Genomic DNA, 21,623 nt, shown 5'->3' on the forward strand with positions numbered 1-21,623 from the left:
ATTTTCTGCAGCATTTTCATTAAAATCTCAACATATAATTCAGTAATATAAGTAGGGTTCATCGATAACAGCAGACCAAAAGAATAGCTGAGGGGTATAAGCAAGTAGGAGAAAAACATATTTTCAGTGTCTGTTTGAAAGGAGATAGTATCTTCTTTCTGGAATGCTGTAGCAGGGAGAAAGACTTGCAGAAGGTAAAGTTCTTGCATGTACAGAAATCAAATACTGAAGAAAGACAAAAGGATCTGCAAAGACGGGCACAGCAGCTATTTCTGGTCTGACACAGAATCTCTGCAAGAAAAAGTTAAGCTGGGCTTTCAAGTCACATCTATCCAAGGCAGAATATTGTTCTGCACAGATAACTAGGTCGAGGTCTAACAAACCTGGCAATCAAATTAATTAAAACAGGTGGATCACTGAACTAACAAACCTCTGCTCTTCCCAGGGCATAAGTAAGTATCTTTACATGCTGTGCTGTGCAGATACAGGGACATTTAAAGCTGGCTCGAGTATCAGTACATAGTGTTGCCTGATGTGAAGCAAAGTAAACATAACCCAGTGACTTAAAATCCCCATTTTGAACCATATCTTTTTTTCCCTACAAATGAAAGAATCTCAGAGCTGACAGTTGAAGAGAAACGTTGAGAACAGCAAAGGGAAGAAAACTGCTTTTCTCAGCATAGAGAGGAGAGCTGTAAAGCATGGTAATATGAATGAAAGACCTAAAAATATTTTGTGTTCTTCATAAAGCTTCAGTTTTGGGCCACAAAAGTAAATAAGCAACTTTGTTTTCTGAGACAACAAAAAAAAAAAAAAGTTGAGTTCACCCTTATAATCTCTTGGACAAAACTGTATATTAAAGCTAAACCAAAAAGGGAGGCAAATAAAAGTAATTAAAAAAAAAAATCTTCTACCATTTACAAAAACACTGATTTACAGCCCTGCTCTGAACATTTGCATTGGCTGTGGAATTGGACTGTTCAGGTAAGAGCAGAGGGCAGACAGAGCCAGCTGGGAAACAGGCTATGATATCAAACTCACAGAAAGAAAAAGTCTACAGCAACCAAGAAAATAAAGCCCCAAAGAAAATTGGGAACTGCACTCAAGATTAGTTCCCAGCAGCCTCCCACAACATTCTCGAGGGGCTTTGAAGAAGGAACCTGGGGCAAAATCGAGTGCTTCTCCATGTCTCTGATGGCTTAACACAAGTTCTAAATAGCCCCTGAGAAGAAGGAGGGAAATGGACGGGGAATTGCCACAACCCAGAGAAAAATGAAGCCATGGACAGCAAAAAAGTTTTTGTCCTTTCCACACACGCACACATGCAATGGGTTTTTTTGAATTTGTTTGCTCCAAAACAGAATATTTTAGTTCTCAGAAGTGGGAAAACATTGCCCAAAGGAAAAAAAAAACATAACGTGGTGGCCACAATCAATGTCAGAGATGTAAGCAAAGCTCTCCCAGGCTGAAGTAAGACAAAGGCAGGCAATTTTGACCTGAATCCTAGAGCAAAGGCAAGAGGTTGGCATCTTTCATCACTTTCAACTTTATAAACAACTTCTCAAAGGATGCCTTTTTCTCCTTTCCTGGGCCTTATCTTGGTTCCTTCCATTACTGTCTTGTATTCTTGTGCCTACAAGAATAAGAACAAACAATTTGTCTTTTCTCTTTCCTCTCTGCCAGTTCCAATGTGTTTAATGCCCTCTCCATCACAAAGAGCATACTCCCTAGTCAAGGGAGGCAGGTGTCCTGCTGGGGACAGCACAGATGAAGAAAAGGGCAATTTTGTTTCACCCCTTTCAGAACCTCATGTTTGGTGCTGCAACCACGTGCCATACTCACCAACAGGAGCCACAGCCCCTGGTCAGCAATTCCACCAGCCTGGAACAGAAGTTCTGGGTGTCATTGTGGTTCTTGGGAGATGCCAAGAGCACCCATAAGAGAACAGCAGAGCATGAGCATGGCTTGGGCAAGCAAAACAGAGAGCGGTAAGGGGAACAGACTTCTCTGTTCTCAACTCCTGTGTGTGGTTTTGGACACAAAGTTCCCAGCTAGGAAGAGAGAGCCACTCTCAGCATGCAGCCTTCACTCTGCAGACACCACTAGCAATGCCAAAGGTGTCCCCAAGCAGGGACTTGGACAGCACAGAGGCCTCAAGACTGCTCCCAAAGCCTTCTCAGAAGGCAATGGAAGCCTCAAACAGGAATAGCCACAAGCATGCTCTTCAGAGCTTCACTGAGTTGGAATACTGCTCATGTCAAAAAGCATCACTAATACTGTAGTTCAGTAACTATTGATTTATTATTAACTATTCACTAGTTAGTAAATATTAACTAACAAAGGAAAGAAATATTAATTACCAACAAAGAGCTTTAAATGCAGAGCTTCAATTCCAGATGTTGAGAATAACCCAATCAGTTTGTGCAGAGGCCAGAAATTAAAACCAGAGGAAAAATTCTGTGTACTAGTCACTTCTAAAAGCATGACTACAGTAAATTGATCTTTCAATCATTCTTATCAGCAACAATGCTAAGAATCCCAGTATTACCTCGTGCCAAACTGTCCCAGTTACAGACAATACAACCATTATCAAGCATTTGTGACAACAGGAGTATTTTACACGTTGACAAATTCTTTCATATGCTGCACTGTTTTCCAGAACCACAACTCCCTCTGATCTAACTGGACATTAATTGCTTTTTTGCTGATGTATCTGTGCCTTCTGGACTGATAACACAACTAGCAAATCTGATATCTGACAAGTTGACTCAACCTAATCAGGACAGATCAGCTGTTACCAACGTTGCTATAGGCTGTAATTTGAGGACCTTTAGAGAGTTATCACTTGCTTTGAAAGACAAGAAACTGTAATTCTGTCAACACTAATCCAAGAAACGTGCATTCAAAGTGGTTGTTATTTTTTCTTCAGAAAAGGTAACACTTGTCAAATAAATACCTGAGATAACTGATAATAGGAATTAGAAGTATGTGAGTGATAGGCTGACAATCAGTCACTCTCATGAAAAAGAAGAACCTCAAAAGATTCAGAACATTAAGTAGAGAGCACAGTCTGTCACCATGAAGCAGGGGTCACTCTGAATGGAGTCAAACAACTGGCAAGGCAGTTTTTCAATGTTTACTTCTCTCTCTGTTGCTTGGTGCTAAAGCTGAGTGAATAATTCACTTCAAACAATTTGTTTGATTAATTTTATCCCTTTTTGCTGCTCAGTGTGTGCAGGCAATGGATTCCAATATCATCAGATTTATTCACTGCTTCACTTTTATTCAAGCTTTCACTTAGTGCTCAGCTGAGAGTATTCTAGACTTCCACTGCAGCTCAGACAGCATCCAAGGCTGGCCCTTAATGTGGGCAAGCAGCATAGATCCACACAGTTGATGGAATAACACTTAGCCACATCAGCAAGGATATAGATTTTAATTTGCTGTTTTTCTGATCCCTCTTTAATTTTGGAAGCCCTACCAGCAATAATACTGATATTTGCTATAAAGTTCCCTTTCTGTGAACAATTTTGCCCACAAAACTCAACACTTGAATTTTTGCAGAAGACAAATTACCAAAGAGTGCAAGCACAGCCACAAAGCACATTAATTAAAAAAAAAAAATCCAAAGATTATATTTTATTATTTGCTTCATTCCACTAGGAAATAATTTATTTTCATGTAATAAAACTCAGAGGAATTCCATAAAAAATGGATTCCCAATTCATGGAATTCTTTAATGTAACTTAATAGTCACTGAATATACGCAAGTGACTCTGTCATTGCCAGGTTGCATCTGTCTTGTACAGATAAACTGTTTTTTAAAACTCATACGTAACATTAGAACAAAAAATATACATTTCTTACTGTATCGCTTTGGTCCATCTTCCAAACAAAATGAAAGTGTTAAGGTTGCATCATCTTCAAAAAATTCAGTTGCAAAGGCATCCCACCAGAGGTTGTCACTATCCTAGGAAGCAACAGATCATTCACTTAACAGGAGGCAAAATGAAAATATGTTCATCTGTTGTAAAAGAAATTCAAATGGATCACACCTAGCTTGGCTCCTTCACCTATGGTTTTGGGGTACAGATGTCTATATGATATTTCAAACTAATTTTTCCTAGATAAAGTTCTAGTTCTAATTTAGGAAAAAAACCTGAAGTGTTTAATTTACTGTAGAATAAACGTTCATTTTATCCAGCATACTAAATATGTAAAACCTTTCTTTTCCATAAATTTTTTTTTCTCCAAATGTTAGATATGGTTTTATACATCAGTTGCAAATAAAGCACTTATGAGTTTTCCCTCCTTTTCTGGGCTGTGTGTCTCAAATGCTTGGTCCTGGTAATGAAAAATCCCTCGATATATATGCTTAATTCTATAATGTTACATAACTTCATCATCAGCACAAGATGACAAGAAAGTTATTTAGAAACTAAATATAATGGCCATTCTACTCCAATGCATTTAATATAAATACAATACTTCAGGTTGATTAAATACCTGCTAATTACTTAAATGTAATTGTTGTGTGAAATCTTTACTTTTAAGTGTGATACAAGAAGTGAAAAAAAAAAAAAGTTACGACTTGTGCATACTTCGACTCACAGCAATACACATAGCTGGAACAGGGCAATTATTAAAATAATGAACAATGCAAACACATACCAACACAGCACTACAGGTAGTTTCTTGAGTTTATCAATTGAACCAGGCATTTTCACACCTGGATGTGTGAACACAGGCACCAAAACCTGAGCAAGTGAAGTGGTCCAGCTTGCAAGGGTTTTACAGAAGTTGGGCAACACAAAACCCACTAAATGTTTTGTTCAAAAGCTATGGATATATTTCATAGCTAGATTAAAAATTTTTGATTCAGTCTCTTCTGCTCCTTTAAGGCCCCAGGACTTCTAGCACACAGGGTCAGTAACAAAGCTGGAAATAGACCTCTGAAGAAGCCCTGGCTGCACTCCTCAGAGCCAGTCTATCCTGCTCACAGCACCTTCCTTTCCAGTGAGCAAGGCCAGGTTCACTCAGCACAGCGAGGTCTGAGCACCTCTTAATGCCTGAGCAATATAGGTTTAAGCCAGAAATGAAGCAAACAAATGTTTGCTTCACAGGAAAAAGATCCTGAGATAAAATGCCAATTTAAAAGAAAATATGCATCTATCATATTCATTATGTACACATGCAGAGCAATCTGGGGATTTTAGTTCTGCTGCTGATGTTACTTTTGGATTTCACTCCAAAATGTTAAGCAAGGTATATATCCCTCTCAATTTCACTTTGATTTTTTGTCAAGCATCCAATGGAGAAATGGTAAGGACAGGTTTTAACAATCTGGTTCCTTCCAGAGACCCTAGAGAGACTTCTTGTCTGAGTCAGAGCCTGTAATACACTTTCCCTGCCAAGGCTCATCCAACCTGGCAGTGACAGGATCATACAGCCCTGCCATTCAGTCACACAAAGAGGTATCAAAGCTGTCCCCACATCTCAGAAATCTGCTGTCACAGAGAGCTGTTCTTTCCTGGTGTAAACCTGATGAGTGCTCCCACGTGCAAACACTGCTGTGTTGAGTAGCCAAGCAGCCACAACAGCAAGCATGAAACACTCAGTGGTCACATGAAACACACCCAGGTGTTCAACACAGCCCTGCACAGGGCCCTGCACCCTGCACAGCCTGGGGCTTGCGCTACGAGCCCATACAAGAGTGCATTGTCCAACAAGGAGCTGTGAGCTCCCACTCTGCCATTTGAGTAAAGAGGGGCTGCAGTACCATTTAACCTTTTGGACATGCTTGTCATAGGGAAGGAAGAGTGGAGGGAAAAATTTCAGCAATGCCACACACAACATTTGCAGCTCTTGTTAATGCAGTAGTTGAGTATCACTGGAGCTACTCCTGTAGCATCCAATGACATGGGAACAAAAAGGAGAGCGTGGCACATCCAGGACTTAACTGCATGTGGGAAAGATAGAGAAGAGCAGGGAAAGTGCAGGGCCTCACCTCAAAACCATGCATATCTGCACTCACACTGGCTCCCAAGAAGTCTTGAAAGCAAGAAGAATGTGGAAATGGAATTACTGTGGGTTCCCTCCCTGGTTAGATGAAATATCCAGACTCTCTCACAGTTTGAACACAGTCCAAAGTCTTTTACTTAAGCTTTTTGCATAATTTAGGTGAGGAAGAAAGAAAAATATAAAATACAACACCCCACCCCCAGAAAGAAAACCCGACTTATATACTCTTAAAAAAGAGTATATAAATCCTGTCAAGCTTTGAAATGCTCTGCTGATCAATTTTCTGCCCCACCCTTGTCACAGGTGGGCCCATCTAATCTCAAAGACAAATGTGAACAAAACCCAATGAGGTATCCCCAGCCAAACCAAAATAGGATCCAGTTATTAAAAAAAAACAACCTTTTTTTTTTTTTTTTTTTTGCAAAAAGGGGATGGTGAAGGCAAGGCTGCCCTCAGGCATCTTTAACTTATGCTTTGACAGGTTATGGGGGATTTCGCCAGAGTAATTATTTTTCTATTCAACAATAATGAGAAATTACCATGGCAACCTCCCTTTCACGAAGTGCACTCACATGCTCAAACACTGAAATAATGGCCTAAACATAACCAAAAAAATATTAATTCTCTAAAAATATTATGTATTAAAATAAACTTAAGGAATAGGTCACAGGAGAGAAGAGGGCAGACACAGCCAGCAAGTTGGGTCAGAAGTGAAGATGCTGAGCTGCTGTGGCCGGGTACCCAAGCAGCAAAACGACTTCTTCCACAACTGTCATTGTTCCTCTGATCCCCTCCACCCCTGGTATTATTTGTAATTTGAAGCATGGCTCAACTCTGAATAGGGTCTCCAAGTAAATGGAATCCTACTGTTTCAATATTTTTTCCTGACTCTGATTTTCTTTGGCAAAGGTAATCAGATTTTAAGTACAATGATGTTCTTTTTCCCCCTCCATCTAAAAATCCCGTATGTTCACTGTGTGATCTGAGAGTCAAGCTGGGTTCTTCTTTACACCTTACACACTTACATGATTAAGGGTCTGCAAGCTAAATGAGGCTTTTCCACTTGCCTGTGATAGATCTTGCAACTGGAATATGAGGCCAATTGAGACTATGGCATTTTCTTCAAATTCCTTTATTTTTAATGACTTGGAAGGCAGAATGGACTGATGTAAAAAGTCAGTACATGAAATCATACTTTAAAGGGTGCAGATACCTTGCAGGACAGAAGTGAAATTCAAAGTTATTTTGATAGATTGGAGAAATGATCTGAAATGAAGATGAAATTCAATAAAGTGACAAAAGTACAAAAACAAAATGGGGAATAACTGACTAAGCAGTATTGTAGAAAATGGTCCAGATCATGAAGCAATATGTCAGCAATCAATTGCTCTTGGAAATAAAGGGAAATGTCTTAGATACAATACCCTTCCACTCCAGCAAACACATCTCTGGAAAGACTTCAACTGGAATAGTCTGTCCACTTCTGGAGGACTATGGCCAAGTCTGGGCCTCCCACTCTTAAAGGAATTAGCTGAGAACCACAACAATCAATGAGTTTAAAGACATGCAAAGAAACCAACCCCAAAAGATTCAAAGGAAGAACGGTAGAAGGTAGTAGGATCTAGCTGTATTTTGCATAAGACAGAAGAAACTCACAGGGAACATGATGAAAGTCCTCACCTATGTGAAAAGATTCCTATAAAGAAGAGTGAACACCTGTCCTTGGTGGCTAACACAGATAGAAGTAGTAATAATTGGTTCAGTTTGCTGCCATTGCAGGTTAAGTGGATTAATGTCCTGTTACACATTTCTAGGCTAGTGTTTTGCAGAGGGGAAAGAGCTGCAGAGCACAACTGCTGTGTTCCCAGGGGGAGTGGGTACAGACATCCTGCTGCCCATGAGCCTCGGGCAGAGCTGCCCCTCCACAGCAGCTCCACAGCTCATGCCCAGTGAGAACCTGAATTTGGTTTCTCCCTCATATTGCTTTTGGCTGCACATGTCTAACATGAAGGTGAAAATATTATATTCAAACAGACTTATGGAAACAAATAAATACAATTCTGAATACACACAGCAAACACATCTGTTCTGAAGTCAGACTTTTTTTAATAATCACTTTTTAGGGAAAACCTGAATTTTAAACGTCAGTCTTGGCATTGGACAAGGCAAAAATAAAAAGAGAGTGTGCACTTGGGAGCTTACATTTTTCTTCTGGCATCTGCAACCCTTCCCTATTGACACTTACTATTTTCAGAACTCTATACATCTACATTTCTGTTGGCAACATATATGTGTCTCATATTCTTTTAAGTTAATGTTGCACAAGGAACTGCTGTCTCCCTAAGGAAAGAATGGCATTCCTTCCCTCCTCCTGTTCCCAGCAAATTAAACTACACTTGAGCTTTCAAAATGCAGTTCAAGATAAGATTATGCCATTAAATACACCTGGAAAAACTCCACAGCCATCACAGATTACAAAACTCACAAGTATAAAAAAATATCTGACATTGAAGTTTATACTCAAAGCACATGGAAAAACCATGAAAAATAAAATGTCCAAATAAAAGAAACCAATAATTTTCCCCATTAATTTTAAATTAGACCAATATTGTCTCTACTGAATATATTTAAGATTCTGATATAAATTGCAAATGAATAACAAATTAACAGGGATCCATATATCTTATTTGTGTAGATTTGGAAATTTGAGTACTCATCTGTAGGTCTGGCCCTGCAAAGCACAATGGTTTTATAATCTGGCATAGGGCTTTTTGCTATTTGCCTACATTCAGCATGGATTAGAGATACTGCATCCTAGATTGGCTTTCCTGGAACAGGATGAACAGAGTGAAAGAGAGGAATGCTCATATGTATGTAGGTGGGAAACCCATATATGGCTGTCTGTTACACAAGAACATGCACACCTTTCCTATTTTCCCAGTATCCTTGCTAAGAATATGTGGCACCCTATAGTTAGTAAAAGTACTTGAGAAAGAGGATCAATCTGGTTACTCAGGGCTAGTTTTTAAGAACCTCTTCCATTGCTTTTCCATTTGTTATTCTATTTCATCGATTTTATTTCAAACATAGAGCATATTTTACACAGAATTAAATATACCTTTAATCTTGCACCTAGTGGTACCTTACAGAATCTCCATCTCCCTTTCCCTTCCAGGAATGCCCCACTCTATTCCTTCCATTTGTTATTTCACACATATTCACAGTTTTAATGGTGTTGCTTTCTTTTATTTCACTTACTAGTGTGGCTGGATTCCATCTCTCAAACAATGTGTAATAAAACTGGCTAAAAGATTTTAAGACTTGGCTTTGGTCATAAGTAGTTTTCTGTTCCATTATACACTTGCAACTTCTTGCCAAAACTCTGCTCAATGCCCAAAACATATCAGTCTCTTCAGCTCACTTAATAATTAATTGAACTATTGTTTACATTCCACTTAGGAACTTATCTTCAATTGTACAGTAAAGAAACAAAACCAAGTTTTTGTTTTATTGAAAAGGTAAAGTATAGTCATGCAACAGATCCCCACAGCAATGCCTCCTCTGAGAGACTGATTGGGGTGCAAAATGGGGGCAACATCTCTGTCTCTCATGTAAATCTGGAGTAAATCTGGTTTAAAAATCCAAAGGAATTCCAGGGAAAAGCCCGTAATAGGGAGTTACTCTTACACATTCACTAGAAATGCCTAATATATCAGATCCTATTTTTATTGCCTATATATCAGCACAATATCAGGCAACAGAAAATCAAACATGAATTATTTGATTTCAGATACAAATGAGAGAAACAACAACAACAGCAGCAAAATAATAGAAAAGGAGAGAGGCTTTGCAAAATACACAAATTGATCCATGACATTTTCTTGTTGTGCTCTGAACCCAGACAGGTGAGAATCAGCATCATTTTAGCAAAAAACACTGTGCTGTAATGACACTGGCCACACAACTCAGCTTTGCAGATTTATAGTGCTTTGAGATAATGTCAATTATATGTCACAAATAGCAAGTCCTCACTGGGAAATTTTACCAGGGGTTCAGATAAACTGAAACATGCTGACACTGAAATAAGGGCAACTAATATTTTTCTTGTGTTCAGAAGGATGGTTGACCCTTTCCACTAGCGTATGCCCAAATTAGATACCTTTTGTTAGAGTATTTGTGGGAAATACTCACCAGGCTAGCAAACAGCAAGACCAGTCTACACACAGTTATAAAAGAACAGTTATTCCACTACATCTCAGCCACCTGATTTTTCCATCTACACAGATGCTACATGTATAACAACTTGGGTATCCTTTTAAAATTGTAGTGCTTAAAATTACAGAGATTTTTAACTTAAGTTGTCAGGAAAGCATAAGACAGAGACATACCTGATTCAGTCTAATAACAGAATCAGAGAAGAATGCCTGGTCTAAAACCTATTATTTGTCAGTCTTTAAATTTTACTGAAGCTTGTGGACAAAAGAGAAATGAATTCTTAAATATCCACTCTCTGCATGTTTGACTATTCACCTGCAGCAGACAGGAGACTGCAGTTTAATACTTATCTGTAAGCAGTACAGAGCAGAAGGAGTTAACTTGTGAAATGTGTCATTTCACTGGCTTCTTTAATTTGAATTCATTATTTCCATTCCTGAAACTTGTGCACAAGAATGGATAGGAGAAAGAAAGGGGGGAAAAGAGCAGTGAAGCTGGGCTTAAGAAACACTCCACTGCCAATTCCTTTCTGCCAACATGGCATCATCCTTGAGATTTCACAGCAGTATCATCATTGACCAGCAGAAGATGCTCTTTTGTCCTTTTAAAATATATGGGATAGATTGCACTTGGTCTCCAGGGAGAAGACCTATATTCTGGCTGTGAGAACAAAAAGACTGGGCATTAACAACCAGATTGTGCAGTTTTTACAGAGCTATACACTTCCACCCACAGCAGCTTATCTGTTAGTACTTGGTATATATACAGTGCATACTAAATCCATATTCAAAATTGTTTTAAATTTGAGCCCTTTTTTTCAATAGGCATGAAACTATCTCTGGCTGGCTGGAAACAGTAATAGATTTCCTTAGTAGTATTCTCAATCCATGATCACTCCAGACAAATCACAGACCTGAGTTTTGTGTTTATCAAAAATGAACCACAGTTACATTTCTCTATTCTGCCCGAGAATACCCCACAGCCTCTGCCTTTGAGAATAGTTTATAGAGATGGAATATTAAGTGTGTCTATTATCTAATGTACTACTGTCAGCCATACAAATGTTCTTATTTTATTCTGACATTTTGACCTGGTTTCTTTTTTACCTTGTTTACTTCCATCTCTATGAGTAAATGGAAGCTGCTATGCCATCTATCCGAATGAAAAGGCAATAACTAGTATTGCCATGAGTGAATATAGAGCATCAAATATTATGTGTCACTAGGGCATAGAAAAAACTCATATTCCCAGCAAGATTACTAAATGAGTCTCTCTAGGTCTATGTATCCAACTGCACCAACTCCCAAGGCTCTAAAATTTAGTGAACACAAATCCCTTTATCATTTATTACAGTGAAAATAAAATTATTACTGACAGCATCTAAATACTACATTGAAACATGATGGAGACAGTCCTTGACACCTCCATTCCACACTGGACTCTCCCCACCTCTTTGATCACTGAAGTCTCACAGAAGCACCATGTGGAGACAAGTACAAGGCTGGGACCTTCAGCAGGTCCCTGATTCTGAAGAACTGCAGTCTAAACTATGATCCAACAGACTGTTCTCTGAGGGGTCATAAATGGCTCTTCAGCTGAGTTAAAAAAAACTTATTCTGCTATGTATTTTTCCTTATTCTTGCGTGAATCTGGTGATCTAGGTGGGAAAGGGAAACACAGGTAAGACAAACCATCCTCCCAGTTACATGCTGGAGTCTGGCAGGAGTATCAAACAGTGGAAGGGCTAGGTAATGCAGCTACAAAGAGTTGATTTTATCATAAGACAAGATTATATGGATTGAAAAGGCATATAGATGAGGAGATACATATCTCTAAATGCAGAAAGAAAGCCTGAGGGGGATTATTTACAAGGGCATGTAGTGATAGGACAAGGGGAAATGGCTCTAAAGTGAAAGCCAGCAGGTTATTAGCGCCCTGAGGGTGGTGAGGCAGGGGCACAGGCTGCCCAGAGAAGCTGTGGGTGCCCATCCCTGGCAGTGCCAAGGCCAGGCTGGCTGGAGCTCTGAGCAATGGGGTCTAGTGAAAGGTGCCCCTGCCTGTGGCAGAAGATTTGGAAGCAGACGATCCCTAGGGTCCCCTCCAGCCCAGACCATCACACACAACTCCAGCCCAGACCATCACACACAACTCCAGCACAACTTTACCCTACAGGACTTTGAGAAAACTTTGGCTAAGACTTAGCAAGAGACTTTTAAAATTAAGGATATGTTTAACTGTTTTGCTGAACTGAGATCCACCTATGCTTTTGCTAGTCTGCAAGTCTAATTAACTCTAAATTATGACTTCCTATTAAGTTTTGCAACCAGGTAAGAGCTCTAACCAAAGAGATGTTATTTCTTGTTATTTCTATATACAGGTACAGGAAGTGGAAAAGATCAAGTATATTGTATATCCCATCTCCTATGGAGGACAGGTAATCTCATGCACAAAAATTTAATTTAGCAACTAGTCAGAAAAAGAGAAAACAATTAAAAAAGAAGTATTGAAGAAACCACTCCTTTTAAAATTTACAACTGTATCTACACTTTAAATTATATATTGCTGCATTTAATTGTTTAATAATATGACTGTGGTTTTGGGTGCTCAGGTATCACCCAAAGAAATTGTAAAAGCACTGTATAATTCTAGACAGTACAGAGAAGTAAACATTATGGCACCTTACAGAAATTTTGGTGAGAAGCAATGGTAAAGCACAAATATGAGTTCTTTGTTATGCACAAGTAATAGAAAAATCCCTCTATATCTTTGCTACATAAACAGTGCATATTCTTTAAGCAAAAAACCCCACTGTGGTAATTAGCAAATAATTTCATAAAAGAGTTACAGTGACCTGCAAATTATGCTCCTTAAAAGTTCATTCACATTTTTTATTCAACCCATATCAGAAGCCCCACTCCTGTGAATTTTTAAAGGATTACTTCTTTTTTATAGCAAAACTACACTCCAAGTTAATTCCTGTGTACATTCTGTAATCACAGTCATTTTTGTCAGCTGGTGATGTCACTCTATCCACAAATATTATCTGTGTTAAATATATTTCAGAATCTAAATTCTACTTAAGAGAGAGATAAGATAAAAAGATAGTGTTGAGGTATTAAGGTATTAATTCTATATGTTAGACTCTATTTACTTGTTCCAGTTTTCAACAATGCAGCATAGTATCATCTGCTGTGGCCATTTGAACCACTGGTCAGCTGCAGTTATCAGATGCTCAGGTATTTGAAAATAATACAGCTACATTTATTGCTTGCAATTTTTAAATATACAAACACACGTGCATTCAAACTTAATCAAACATTAAGGCAGAGATTTTCAAAGCTAATTAAAAGACTTATGCATTCATTTTCTATTAAATTAAGTGGAAATCAGATGTTGGAATATTCTATACAAGGCTCCAAATCCCAGCATGGAAATGGAACTTGTTACATTTGCTGAATCAAAGCTAGAGGGTGACAACAGGGCTGGGATTCATCTCACCCCAAGACAGTTGTCTAAATTCATGTGAGATAAAAAGCCTCCTGCAGCTCTCTGTCTCTTCACTGTCTGTAGAGGGAGCCTAGAGAATGGTTCAGTCTAGCCATGTAACTTTTTTAGGGATAAAGGTAGGTAAGATAAATCCTATTCTATATATCTACCAAGAATTTAAAAGTCAGAAAGAAAACTGGTTGAGGCTTTGAGAGCTTAGTGAAGGACAAAAATACGTGAAAAGCTGGATGAAACAACTGTATCTACTTTGTCTAGATTTTTACAGTCTTGGCAGGAAAACCTATAAATGATGTTCAAGTTTTCTGCTCACAATTCTCAAAGATCTCCAGGCTGCCAGGTTCCTGCTGTTTCATATAAAAAGCTCCAAGTGGCAGACAGAAGTTGGAGAACTGGTTAAAGACTTCTGCCAGTATGAAATATTTTAAATGAAGAAGATGTGATTATTTGCCTGGCTTCCTGACTTTACTCCCCGGCTAGTCACAGTTGCAAATAAAGGCCCTCAAGACCTTTTTTTTAATCTCATACTGTATTTGGATACAAAATTCCTGCCCAAAATACAATTACGCTAGAGACAGAATTGTTCATAATATATCTTCCTATGCCCTGGGTAATCTAAAATATTAGGAAATCCTAGGTCAAGACAACACAGATCAAATACTGGCATTTCTCCTGCGTTATCCTGCGACCCTCAGATCACTCAGTTGCTCTGTTTCTGTGGGGCAGCACTATCCTCCTCAGCACATAGCACTCACTACTGAGCAGGTACAGCCAGTCTGACTAACAAAGGGACAAATCAGGAGTTCAGGTGGCTTTGACAAAGTGAGGATGAGTTGGGCTCCAGACACTTGCATATTCTGTGTACACGACGGTTTTCAAGTTTTGCTGGTGAGAAACACAGGGGAGTGCACTTTTTAAACTGACATTTGCATTTACAAATTAAAATTCTGATTCAGATGGAGATGTCTGAATTGCCTGCTCGCCATGAAAAATCTACTTAGAACCAAAACTTTCACTGTTATTGCTGCTCTAATATTGTAGAACAGTGTAACAGATCACTGACAAGGCTGTTAGGGTTGCTAAATCAAAGGATATACTGTACTGAAAGGCACTGAAAGAAATACAGAGAGAATGAAGCACAGAGGTTGTGATAACAGAGTGGGTTTGTGTGTTTGTTTTAATTATTAACTTTAAATTTTCACTTCAAAAGAAATGGGAGAATTTATGCATGCCAAGAAGTGCTCCCTTTCAAAACTCAGTCTTCACTGAGGAAAGTAAGTAAAGCTTTCTTCTAAATGGCATCTCTTATCTTGTCAACCTCATTTAAAGTAAAAAGGCATCAATAGTAATAATAAAATTGCAGCTTGGTGAACAATTCCTTTACAGAAGCCAGCTACTACATACTGTAACAAATTAAAAACTCCAAAAGTCTATGCAGGTCCCCAGAGAAATGCTATTTAATAAAGCAAACACTGATATTGAATGTGACAGAATTCCATTTGCTTCAGAATCCCATCCAACTGAATTTGGCTGCAGCTGAAGCAATTAGAGAAAGCTGTGATTTAATGATTATGCTAAAACCCTAGACAAACAAAGCTTTCACCTACCAAGTGGCCACTTAGCTGTATCACTACCACTAGTATGTATAAAAATCCTTGTAGGGTTTCATTTGCTGTCAGTCAACTAGTAACAACATGAGCAATTACTTACTAAAAATGTCTATTTACTAGCTACCCTACTGCTTAAACATGAAAATTGTATAAATCTAACTTTAAACAAAGTAAGCAAAGTCAAGTGTGAGCTACATTTGTCAAGGAAATCACCCACTAAGGTCATCCTTGAAGCTGAGACCTGATACAATCCAGTTGAAAGCTCATAACAGGTAGCAGGGTTTTTTTTTAATATGTCTTTATGTTGTATATGATAATCTACTGGGGCCTCACCTCTGGGTCTGTAAACATTTAATGAAATTTTAAACATCTTTTCATTACAACAGTAGCCTCCTATGAACTACAGCCAATCACTTCAGACTCTGTGGAGCTGTTAAATCAGTAAAACTGATTCAGTTAAGATTTCTTAGTTTGCCAGAAGTGGTATTTGGCCTTTCCTGTTTTCTAAGGCTGTCAAAATTTCTCTGTGTAAAGTTCCAGTACATAAAGAAATGCAAAAAAGTGACAATTCAGAAAACTTGCTCACAGAAAACGTGAATTTGCTTTGAAACTCGGGTCTTTCTTGGTGTGTTCCTGCCAGCCAACATTGTGAAAAAATTACTAATGGTCTTTCTGATTTTTCATTTTCACATTAGTCAAAGAGCCAAGTGACACCTTGGACTGCTGATGTAGATTTTTAAGCTCAGTGCCTGCCAGGTGAAGGCATCTCCTGACAAAGAGCAAGCAAAGCTTTTGAAGAAGCAGTTTCCTTCCTCCCCAGCTAAGGAATAGGATCTAGAGACATATGTGTACCTACAGCCTAAAAAAACCTACCAGTGTTGATACAAAATGTTTAAAACCAGAAAAAATATGAATCTGTGAGAAAGCTCAAACACAAGAAAACTATTTTAGGAAAGAAAACAGTTTTGCATAACATGGATAAGTATGGACAAAGCTGCTGCAGAGGAGACTGAAATAACTTCAAGAGCCCACAGAAGTGCCCCTATCGAGCAGCTCAGACCTATTTTCAAAAATCTAAATCCTCATATATTAACAATAAAATATACTGTGGGCATACCATTGTTTGTTTCATTACAGTTGTGCATTCTAACTAAAATATACAATGGTCATGTTCAGAACCCTAATTTTTTTTTCTAATTACAGTGTGTTTCCCTGGAGTGCCATAAACCCAGAGCATCTACCATTTCAGAGCTTTCCTAAAAGATTTGTGCTCATAGTACCAAAGAGCCTGAGACAGCAGTAACAGCATTGACAAAGCCAAGAAACTACACAGTCCCATTTCTGGGAATGTGTTAACTGCCAGAGGAGCTGTCATCTGAAAGTGAGACAGAAAATCAGAAAAGATTCAGTGCTAATGCCTTCTTAGACTAAGAGAACCTTATGTCAAGCTCAGCCCAGAATATATGGATCCACATCAAGCAGCTTGTTTTCTACTAGTGCAATGACAACCACTGTGAGATGCTATCATATTTCTTTGCCCTATGTTTTGTCAGAAAATTAGTTGTAGCTGGATCACTCTCTAGGTCCTCAATGAAATATTATATCAAAATAGCACAGATGCCCTTTGGAGGGTGCTGGTTTCAGAGGCTGACTGTTTTTAGGGTTCTCCTCCTCTAAATGAGTTCTTCTCCAATCACTTGAATTTTACACCTGATTTCTATCTGGCACACTGAAGGATCACCTCTCCCCTCTAGAAAAAAATTATTTACTCTTTTTTCCTCCCCTCTTCCTCTCTTAGTTCTACTTTCTGAATTGTAACGTTTTTTCCTAAAACCAGATGCACAGACACACATTTTTATTGATACTCTCAGCTTCAGTAGTAGTGTCTCCTGGATTAGGTCATCTGTTTCCTAAAATCACATATCAAGTTATCCCTAACCTGAGGCATTCTAGAATGAATGTGAACTTTTTATAACCTCCACATGTGAGATTTGAAAGCTGCAAGAAGCCCATCAGTAACTGCCAGGTCAGCACAGAGCCCACCATGTATCTCATGGTATATCAGCAAGGGCAAAGGAGGATCAAATATACTTTGGATTAAGCAAGCAGTTCCTTGTTCAGACTCCTGTAAATGTACTTGTTCAGAAAGGCTCAGCATCTGGCAGAAGTCAGGTCTGGACTGAGTTCCTTCTGACTTGAGTCAACCCTCTCCAGTACAGCTGACAATCACAGGCCTTCACGTCCTGAAATCTCAATAGTCTTGCAGAACAAGCACAGAATCAAAGCAGCTTCCCTGTCTCTCCCTGCAAACACTCATGCACCTTGATCTGAAGGGACCACAAGCAGGATTACACTGTCAGTACTCTCCTCATTCCTCTGCCAGTATTCCAAGCACTCATTAGAATCAGTCAAAGAGGTGACACCAAACTGCCCAGGGCACATGGCCTAGAAACTGCAGAGATACTGAATATTTTCAGCTGTATTATGTAGTATGCAGCAGATAAAAGACCCTATGGTTTGTGAGCTGATACACATTGATGTAGATGTAGATGATAAAGATGGTAAATATATAGATATAGATGATATAGATAGATATAGATATCAACTGAATGCAGTGGTCAAGATGGGATGTGCAAACAGAAGTGCAGCCTATGTTGTACATGATGAGTCTCACAATAAAGAATGTCCTAGGGAAATATCTAACCTATCAGACCATCAGCAGCAGTGCCTTGCAAACATAAAAGGAAAAATGGTGTTCCACAATGTTCCTATGATAATAGGCACAGCAGTCAGGAATAATAAATGTCTCCTTAGGAAATGTAGGGTGAAAAGGTGATACAGTATGAAGTAACCATTGCTCCAAGAACTTATGTTTCCTACTTGAAAAGATCTTTTTGCACTCCTAGAAAATGTCCAGTTGCCAGGTATACTTCACAGATTTAATCAAGCAATCCTTAATGTACTTCCAAGGTGTCCATGTTTTAGATTTTAAAAGAGAATAACTCAAAAGTAACCTAAACCCATAGTAAAATAGAGAGAAACAAGCTACACTTTTTTGCACTTTGACTACTTCTATCATAAACAGCTCTAAGGAATATGTATTTCATATATATATATATGCATTTTCATTATAAAAAGGAAAATATTGTTTTCCATCCAGATAATGATCAAAATAATCCTGGATACCTTCCTGATCTACAGGGTCTACCTGAGGTGAGATGCAGCAGTGTCTGTTCTGCATGGTGTGGTGTTTGGAGCACACAGATTGAATTGCAGGTTTCTGAAACTGTCAGTCTTTAGTATCTGGTTTCTTGATACAAGCTCAGAATAACTCAGTCCTCTACTCTTCTGCTGTAGACTTTGCACTCTCTAGCTTGTCCTATCAAAAAAATAACTTGAAATCAAAGCTCTCAGGTCCTCTAGATAGACAATAAAGTGTGTTTTTTATAAGAACAGGTGTCTGACCTAATTGTAGCCATGGTTTCAGAGAGAAGTTAGTCTCATGAAATGCATTTAAACATGAGCAGTGGAAGAAAGGGAATTCCAAACTCTTCTCTTCTTCAATAGGATGAATTTCAGCCAATGGCATGGTCTTCAGAGCCTGGCTATGCCTTGGGTAGAAGCAAGGAGTGGTTTACATATTTTAATCGTGCATGTTCATTCTCATGGCCATCAATATCAAATCACTGGAAGCTCACTTGGAAGCAGGATGTTAAACAGAGTATGAATTTCTCATATGGAGCATCAATGATCATCATTGATATTCTCTTACCTCATTCTGCTTCTTTGATTTTAGTGTTGGTATCAAAAGGAAGTGACCTGAAGATATTAAAGGTGATGCAAGTTTCACAATTCCCTGTTGTGTGTAACTTAAAAATTAACAGTTCATTAATATCCAAATGGATCTGTTTAGGGGAGACCTGACCAGAATTCAACACTAGATTCACAAGCCTCTGAAAGTACTGCCCATGTGTTTTTAAAAAGGCCCAGAAGCAGCATGTATTCTACATTTCCATTGCCTTCACCTGCACAAGTGGTATCTCTGCTTCAGTAACTGAATAGCTGGACAGAAATTTAATTGTTTTTTTCCTCCAGTTCTCGAAGGGACTGTATTTTGCACCAATATAAGAAAAAATGAGCTTATTTTATCTAATTCATGACATACTACCCAGTGGTAGGAAGAGAAAGATGGCAGTTCCCATTTCCTTCATGCTTAGATAGAGAGTCAACAGAGAAGTAATACAAACTGACAGGTTTTTATGACTGACCTCCTGATACCTACTGGTGCATAAACATGTAGTTGTTAGAACTTATCACTAGGGCCAGGGTTATCCCCTCCTGACTAGGAGTCTGCCAAGTCGTAAATAAAGAAGCTAAAAATAGAGTTCCAAAATAATGTGTTCTATTTAGTGGATTCTGCCCCTGAAATACCATGTCCCAGAAAAATCTCTAAGCAGGAAAGCTGAGATTTCAGCATTTCTTCAGTTTCCAGATGTTGCACAAAGCTTGGTAGGTAGGAAGGCCACCTAAGTGTCCCTCCAGGGCTGAGCAGTGTCCCTGAGGGGTCTGCACTGGGACCAGCACTGTTTCATCTCCATCAGTGACACAGGCAGTGCTCAGGGTTAGGTGCACCCACAGGGAGCTTGTAGACAATGCGAAGCTGAATGGTGCAGCTGGGGTTCCACACAGCCAAATGCAAGGTCCTGCACCTGATCCAATGTCCACAATACATGGATTTTGTAGGGCAAAGGAGGAGGAAGAAATGGTTAAATTTCAATGGGCTTGAGAACAATCTCATGGGCTGAATGGCAAAGAGTAGTCAGAGACCTTAAAGTCCAGTTCACACACACCAAGGCTGCTTTGCAACATGCCCTTATATCCAGTAAGTTGGGACATTCACATGATTTACTTCTAAAGTGGCGGCCCAAGTAAAAATTAAAATATTAGCAGGGGTGAAGAAGCATCCTATCTTACCTTTCCTAGACAAAATTAAGAGGAAAAATAGAGCACATTTCTGTGCCTGCTTTTTGAGAAGAAAATGTTAGGTCCCTATCCTCAGGGACTTAGATAGACAGCTTTCTCTGGGTGAATCCCAGCTCTGACAGGATGCTGAGCTGCCACAAAAAACCAGAAAATAATGCCCCTTTCTAAAGACCACACCATCAAGAGTTTAGTGCTCACTTTAGCAAAGGGCTGGTTTGAAACTCTGCTCTGAGGTGCCTGGCTTTCACAGTACACTTCACATGGAAGCAGCCTGTGGCTTCATTTCATTCTGGGGGCCATGTGCCTTGTTGTGAGATTACTAAATCTTACTTTTTTCAAACTTAACTGGTTTTAGCTAACATCTAATCCTCTCTACACATGAGAAATAATCACCAAAATAAGCAAGAGCTTTTAATTTTGAGTTTATGAGAGAGGAGTATACCAAATGTACAATACACCCACTCCTAAGAGAGATATGTGGATGATCTGAGGACAATTAAACTAAAGAAAACCCTCCTGACTTTGGTGGATCCCTTCCCTTCCTGTGACAGAATCTGTGTGACAGAAATCAGAATTTGGCACTTAGGGCAAATTTGGAGCTGACATGGCTCAGAAATGCTTGACAGGTGCTGCCTGTGAGGGGGGGTCTTCCTATTAGTCTCTTCCAGGGGGAGAGCAGGAAAACCTCTCTGATGCCTTTGCTCTAGAAGCCTCCTTTCCAGGTACCTGCCATATGCCTAAAGGCATTAGAGAAACATGGTTACATTTATTGTCATGAGACTAGCTGCCTTTGTTAGAATATCTGACACAAACCCCACAATTTTAATGGCCTGATTTGTTTTTGCAGAAAGCTGAATCTTGGTATATGAGCTGTCATATCAGATTCTATTTTATTCTTTTATGTTTACAAAGTATTGCATAAACTGGAACAGCTGGTGTTGATTTATAAACACAAGAGTTGTCTTAAGAATTTAGGTATTATTTTGCCAACATTTAAGTCTAATCATTTGCAAGCAATTGTTCTTTACCACAGTGAACAATGGTTCTTCTGCCGCCTAAATACAAAGATATTTTCATATAATACTAATAATGGAATTCTGAATTAGACTTAGAAGAAGGATTTTATGTACATAGTCCATTTATTTATATATCTGTGCATGTGTCTTTGTTCATCCTCAATTTCTTAGAGAATGACACAAAATTTGAGGGTCTTTTTGTGAAATGCAGACAGTTTTTATCTTATTCTAAGTTTTAACAAAGGGAAGGCTAAGATTTGGTTAATAAATCATT

General features: G+C 38.8%; 1 protein-coding gene across 6 annotated transcripts in view; it reads right to left on the reverse strand.

The window, feature by feature from the left end:
• LDB2 (LIM domain binding 2) overlaps positions 1 to 21,623 on the reverse strand; it is a 211,348-nt gene that overhangs the window by 136,031 nt on the left and 53,694 nt on the right. For all 6 annotated transcript variants that reach the window (XM_084204321.1, XM_084204322.1, XM_084204320.1 and 3 more), the window contains exon 2: positions 3,868 to 3,970. In XM_084204321.1, coding sequence (XP_084060447.1) covers positions 3,868 to 3,970 — 103 coding nt within the window. The remainder of the gene's footprint in view (positions 1 to 3,867; positions 3,971 to 21,623) is intronic.

Source organism: Fringilla coelebs (assembly GCF_963513975.1).
Source record: "Fringilla coelebs genome assembly, chromosome: 4".
In the NCBI taxonomy this organism is placed as follows: Eukaryota; Metazoa; Chordata; class Aves; order Passeriformes; family Fringillidae; genus Fringilla; species Fringilla coelebs.